The sequence below is a fragment of the Cryptomeria japonica genome, chromosome 9, assembly GCF_030272615.1.
Source record: "Cryptomeria japonica chromosome 9, Sugi_1.0, whole genome shotgun sequence".
Classification (NCBI taxonomy): domain Eukaryota; kingdom Viridiplantae; phylum Streptophyta; class Pinopsida; order Cupressales; family Cupressaceae; genus Cryptomeria; species Cryptomeria japonica.
In genome coordinates this window covers 60,108,189-60,115,368 of record NC_081413.1, presented here as the reverse complement: position 1 = coordinate 60,115,368, position 7,180 = coordinate 60,108,189, and the positions used below count along the sequence as shown (strand labels likewise).

General features: G+C 36.5%; 1 protein-coding gene across 1 annotated transcript; it reads right to left on the bottom strand.

Moving 5' to 3' along the window:
* Nucleotides 1-772: 772 nt before the first annotated feature.
* On the bottom strand, nt 773-1,989 carry LOC131858270 (phospholipase A1-Igamma3, chloroplastic-like). Its single transcript, XM_059211463.1, has 2 exons — nt 1,315-1,989; nt 773-1,195 (listed from the first exon to the last, which is right to left on the bottom strand). Exons 1-2 carry the CDS (start codon nt 1,987-1,989, stop codon nt 773-775), a joined length of 1,098 nt encoding a protein of 365 aa, XP_059067446.1.
* Between the last annotated feature and the right edge of the window lie 5,191 nt (nt 1,990-7,180).

Sequence of the window (7,180 nt, the reverse complement as noted above, 5' to 3'; positions counted from 1 at the left end):
AAATATTTTTTTACATTATGAAAAATTCACTTCTATACTTGATTTCTAATACAAGTCTGCTATCAACTGTAAAGTACATAAATGAATATAACCTAAAAAATGATCAAAATATCGTTAACCATCTATTGGTTTCAACGTGATCACCTTGCATATAAGATGATTGAAAACATATTTAGCAAATGAAGTATATAAATAATAGTACAAGAATGTAAAGAGATTTAAAATTATCTTAGTTAAAAGAAAATTCTCTTCTTTTGTAGATGTTTTGAAATCACTAGATATGTTCATATTAATCAAATGGATTGTCCAATATTCACTTTTTTCTGCATCGCTATTATAAAACTTTGAAATCCTTGAAAAAATTGAGAACTGTAAAGCTCCAAAGAAATTGATAAAAAGCCCAATTTCAGAAATCAGTGCCTGATTTCTCCTGACGTAATTTATTAATAAAAATTATCTGAAATAAACTTTTTGACACTACTATAAACAATGCTCTATATCATGAGGCAGCAGCGGTATTAATAATGATAAACACGAATAGTAGTCACAGGTTTGAGTATGGTATCCGGAGTAATTCTAGTTCGCGCAGAGCTCGGATTCTCTGTGGTGGAAAAATTGAAAAACGATGAAGTAGAATAGATCGGATTAGAGGTGAATCTTTGGAAGAGGAAAAGGGGTTGGAGTTGTAGGGGAATAGAGCAACATGCCATCTATGCGTTTCACCACTTTTTTATTTCTCTTTTCCCACCAGTTAGAAGGGATTTGGAGGCTTTCAATCAAATAAGTCAGAGTGTTTGTTAACCAGTGCTGGATCTCTTCCCGAGGGTTTAAAGGGTAGCTTGTTATTTCCTTGAAAGCCATCAAGTGCATGCAAATAAACCTCCAAGTTGTGGAAATTTGCAGGATTATGCATGTCCTTTAGGATAGCCGATCTGCTGCTATCTATACTAATCTCTACTCCCACATGAACATATGCCCAGGGAAGCCAGTGCAGAAGCCTTGTCAGCCATCCCAACTTTTCGTTGAAAAAAATCCCTGGAACTTTTGGAACCAAGTCCTTGTGGTTTACCACACGCAGCACGTTGACGCCAATCTCTTCCATATGTTGGGCAAATGACGGGTTCCCTACGCGTGGAGACGCGAAGGAAAACACTTTGACGGGAATTGAGCTCACACCATATTCGTTCACCATGATCTGTTTTATGTCATATGCGCTGAGGGTTGCCAGTGCAGCTCCCAAGCTATGCCCAGTAAATGTTATGCTCAAATCTTCTTCTTGCTCTATGTATTCCTTCACTAATCTGGTTATCTCACCCACAACAGTGTCCCTTGCACTAAGCTTGCATCTAACAGAGTCCTCGTCGGTGGCCGTATAACAACTGAGAAAACCTTCTCTATCCTGGCATCTGGATTTGAAATGGTTTGGATGTTGGAGCATGTTGTAGCCTTTGATGGCATAACAGGAACCAATATGTCTCTCAGATTTCGCATCCATTCAAAAGGAGTCTGCGTGCCTCTCCATGCAACAACTATGTCACGTCTTCCCAATCTCTTTATCTCATCTGGGTCAGTGCAAATTGCAATATAACCTATCCAGGCAACGCCTTCACTTGATTCCTCGCCAAAAATGGAGTCCAAAAGACTCGTATTAGCGTATATATATTTGGTAACTTGATACCCACGCCCACAATTTAGCAACTCCAGTCTCTGGGCGAGCGAGCTTTTGCTGCGCTTACAATTTCCATAGTATGTGGAAGAGGGCGTGTTGTCAAATGAATCGTAGCATTGCTGTGCAAAATCACCATATCTGAGTATCTCTGCTTTGAGAAGTTGGTTAATGGGATCCAGCATTGCATTCAAATGGTTGGCACCCTGGATATCTTGCCACATATCACAAACCTTTAATTGGTTTGGTTTGTCTTCTACATCTCCATTAGTTTTTTCATTCGCCTCCTTCCAATTGCCCAAAACTAATCGAGATATTGCCATACTCTGGATTCTTACACTTGTTAGAAACACTTGCAGCTCTCGAGAGAAAAACAATCTTCCACTTTCTGGTTAATATTCAAATCTGAAATCTCTTGCTCTCTAGTTAATACTGCAATCTTTGTTTGATGGTCCGATTCACAAATTCGCTTTGTTTTTCAAGTTTCAGGTCAGTGGATATAAATAGAAAATGGGATGGGATGGTAGAAGAATTCGGTGGCATTCGTGAGACAATTCAAACCATATTATTCGACTTTGCATTCGTGAGACAATTCGAACAATATTATTCGACTTTGCATTCGTGAGACAATTCGAACAATATTATTCGACTTGGTCTCGTTTACTTTGTCCAGCCCACCACTAACATTACTGGCTGAGCTTTCCCTTGAACTTGTCTTTTATTTGTCAAGCCTGTAGAATTGAACTGGCATATACGCGTGTACTTTGTGCAACACAATATCCGGTAAAATGGCTATAACGAATTTATTGTATTGTCGACTTTCAAATTGTAATTTTCAGCTCAACTTATTATTGTCTCATTGAAATAACAATGTCGTGCAGGCATTCACAAACTAAAACTAAGATGCAAATTTATTAGATGTTAAATAAGGGAGACAACTAAGACTATTTCCTTCGACAATAAATGAATCCTTTATATTCATGTGCGAGGGATTATACTATGAAAGAGCATCCTAGGTTTAATGAAGACATTATATCTAAATTAGAAGAATTGTTTATAAATTTTTAGGGATGAGGCATTGAGAATAGGTGGAAAAAAATGCATTGACATATATGAATGAAAGTGCAGAGAAGTTATAAATTTGATCATGTGTTTTAAGAATGAAGAAGTAATGGAGAATAAATTGTGTGAGTGAGACACATATGTATAAAGGAATTACACATAAGAATGAAAACACATGGAATATGCTAAGTAATAATGTAGATATAAGCTATTTTATCATGAAGAAGAAGGGTGGACAAGCATAAGATTAAACCAAAACATTAGTTGTAAATAGAGTTAACTAGAGCACTATAACAGATGGAAATCTAGGTAATTACAAGATTGGTTGTCAACATTTAAGTACATTATAACTCAAAGAAATATAGGCAATTAGAATCCTGAAATAAATTCTATAGAACCCAACAACATAAAATTCAATAGATCGAAAGTCATATAACTATCATTTAATAGAATCAATCGCACTCGACTATGATGCATCATGTGACTTTCAAATAAAACCCATACAACTCAAAAACATACTCATCAATATTGAAGGCGGTGGATGGAGCATAAATTTTACACACATAAATTACAAAGAAATTAACAATTAAATCATAACGAAAAACACAAAAAATTAACATGAAATATACATAGCCATTATCATGTGTTGCATCACCAAAACTATAATTTTATTGCTTACACTAAATAATATTTACATCTCTCTTTTATAGAGAAATTAAAAAGCATATAGAAACTTCTATAAAAATCATCATTCAGTCTTTTGCATGATCGATGGAAAAAACTTGTTTGCATGACTGGCAAGTTGGTAGCTAAATGGTGGAACTAAATGTTCATGGTGGCAGACGGAGTTAAGCGGTGGATCCTACATGCTCAAAGTGGAATTGGGATTTAACAGTGGAACTGCCTATGGTTGCGTGGTGGTAGAGCTTTCTTGCATGCGGGAGAAATTACCGCATTCCAACTTTCCGCCTTAGATTCAACCACAAATGCTACTGCATGTACAATTACCTAACTGCTCTCTTCTTTGGTCTCAATCCATTCACTTGTCTCTAATGCAGTCTGTTGACTTCCTCAAATAGATTCAAACCAATTCTAGATCTTCTGATTTACATATCCAATTATTAATAATAGTGCAATACATTTGGATTTTCCCACTGCTGCGGCAAACTCTAAATATTTTGATTTTCAAATCTTTAAAATACCCATCTTGATCTTCCTGCTACTTCACTTTTGTCAAAATTACAATGGATCAAGGAGGGGGACAAGAACACTAAGTTCTTCTACCAATCCACTTTGAAGCGTAAAAGCTGGAATAGAATAAGGAAACTCTTGAGAGAAGATGGATCCACGGTAGAGAATGAAGATGTTATGGTTGCCTTGTTCATTGAATCTCTAAGTCTAAACAATCCCATGAACTAGGATGGCGGTCAAGACTGGAACAATATTTTGGATGTCATCCCTGAGATTATTGGGGACACTGATCTTCTCCATCTCAATAAAATAGTGACTTTGCAGGAGGTGAAGACTACTCTATTTTCCTTTGCCTCTTATAAGTCCCCTCGCTTGGATGGGTTCCCCTCGACCTTCTTCCAAGATCATTGGGATATTGTGGGAAGTGACATCTTCAACGCTGCTAGAGACTTCTTCAGAATAGGTAAACTTCTTAAACAGATAAACGCTACTTTAATAGCTCTGATTCTGAAAAATGATAATGTTGTTTCCACTAAAGCTTTTTGACCCATTAGTTTAAGCAATACTATTTACAAAATTATCTCTAAAGTGATGGTCAATAAAATGAAACCCCTATTAGATTAAATGATCTCTAGTAATTAGAAAGGCTTTGTGGAAGGAAGACATATTCTGGATGCACTCATTGTGGTACACGAACTCCTTCATTCTATGGAAAACAGCAAAAAACATGCTATGGTCTTAAAATTGTATATCTCCAATGCTTATGATAGAGTGGCTTGGGACTTCCTTCTTCAAGTCCTTAGGAGATTAGGGTTTAAAGGTAGATTCTTAGGAATGATAGAACAATGTGTTTGTACCCAAAATTCTCTATTCTCCTAAATGGATGTCCTAAGGGATACTTCTCTTGTGAAAATAGTCTGAGACAGGGTGAGCCCCTCTCCCCCTATCTATTTATTATTGTTGCTAAAGTGTTGGGAAGAAATATAGAAAAACTAAGAAGAGAGGGATCCCTCAAAGGCTTCAAGGCGGCTTCCACCCTGAACCCCATTACTCACCAACAGTTTGTGCACGATATTATAATTCTTGGAGAAGCTTTTATCTTGGAGGCAAGGCAGTGGAAAAAAACCTTAGATAACTATGCTTCGATTTTGGGACAATATATAAACTTTGTTATAACCAAACTATTCTTTATCAATACTGACTCTAGCCTTCAAGCTAAAATATCTTCTATCCTTGGCTGTCAAGTTGCTACCCTCGCATGTTGCTATCTTTGGCTTTCACTCATCTCCAAACACCTTTCTTTGAACTTTTGGAATGACTTTCTTGAAAGGTTACAAAATAAATTGGCTGGATGTAAAGGAAAGTTCCTTAGTATGGTAGGAAAATTACAAATTGTCAACTCTTGCTTGAAGAATATGTCGATATACTACCTATATATGTTCAAAATGTTGGGCTTTGTTGCTGATAAGATAGAGAGGATTAAAAAAAGGTTTCTATGGCCTGGCACACAAGAAATAAGTAGACTTTCCTTGGTTGCTTGTGAAAACGTTTGTAAACCCTTGAAGTGTGGACTATGGAGGGTTGGGTATAAGGAAGATCAAGTCCTTTAACAAATCCCTCATTACCAAAATTGGTTGGCAATTAGCTAAAGTACAAAAACATTGGACTGGCATCTTTAAAGCTATGTACTTCCCTAGCGAGAGTGAGGATAAGTTCTTCAATTAGATGGATCTCCCTGCAGGTTCTACTATCTGAAATTATGTGGCTAAAACCATAAATGACATCAAAAGAAATGGCAAGATATTAATAGGAAATGTTATAAAGACTGATTTGTGGAAGGATACTTGGTTGTACAATTTGCACCTAGATCATATCCCACAATTCAGGAATATCAAGCAATTTTTAAGCAGTTACTGTGGAAAGAATATCCATGAATACATAATTTGGAATAAGGATTGTGCTACTTGGAAAGAATTGAATAGAATGGTTTCCTCTTGCTTGAATATTCATCCCGCCAATAAAAATCAACTCTTGCTCGAGGCTTCTTAACTCTCTTCTCTTCTTCCCGACTGGTCCCTGTTGGAATCCAAGAGCACTGAGAGGGGGGGGGATGAATAAGTGTTCTACTAGATTGATTAATTTTAACCTTATTAAAACATGCATACACCAACCGGTATACTGGTATATATATAGAATTCAAAGAAGTAAAGCAACCAATAATCCAATCACACAAATGAATACCATAACACAGAGAATTATACGTGGAAAACCTCAAAGAGGAATAACCACGGTGAGATTTGTGACCCACAATATCAATCCACTAGCCATATAAAGAGATATTACAAACTAGCAATAAGGCTGACAGCCTAGAGCACACTGCTCAATCACAAAAGGAGCCTAACTAACTACATACAAATCCAGACTACAATCCGGAGAAACAATTGAACAACAAAGATAGCATCTTCAATGCCTGAATAGAGTTTCGGTTAAGCTCTATCTGCTCTAGTTTGAAACCCTAAACCCTTACCGGAATAACCCTTACATAAATGTCCTCACATACATGTCTCTCTCATATATTTTGCATTACATAACATTATCATATTCTCTTGTCAATCCATATTTCAAAATGATCTAACCTACTGACCTATATACCCTTTACAAATCAACATGTCTTATGTTGGCCTACAAATATAATTACAATATGAATATACATGTTGGGTCAACAACATAGATACATGAATGTCAAAACAATTGCTGATGCCAGATCCAAATGATTTCAGCCTCCAATACTGGTAACCTGCTTCTAAACCATGTCAGCCTACATTGTTGGTAACCAAAGAAATTTATCCAACTTGAACATGTCGATTTCGGTGTTGGTGAAGTGTCTGTGAAGTGCCTGTCGGTACACAACTGAAGTAAAATATGAAGTCACAACAAGTTACCATGTTTCCATCAATGAAAACATATTGAAACCAACCAGTTGAGTGTCAATTGCCAACACTCTCTTTACACTCCCTCGGTGGATGATGAGTGGATTTGGAAACCTAATGCCTCAAGGAATTTTCTTGGTAAAATTGGCTTATGAAAATTTGGAAGAAGACGCTACTGAAGACTTCAATTGGAAAGATATTTGTATCAATGATCTTATCCTAAAAATCAATTGTTTCTCATACGCTACAACCCATGGAAGCAACCTCATGATTGATAATTTGAATAGACGAGGATTCTTTCTTGCTAATGGATCCTAGCTCTGCCAAAAGG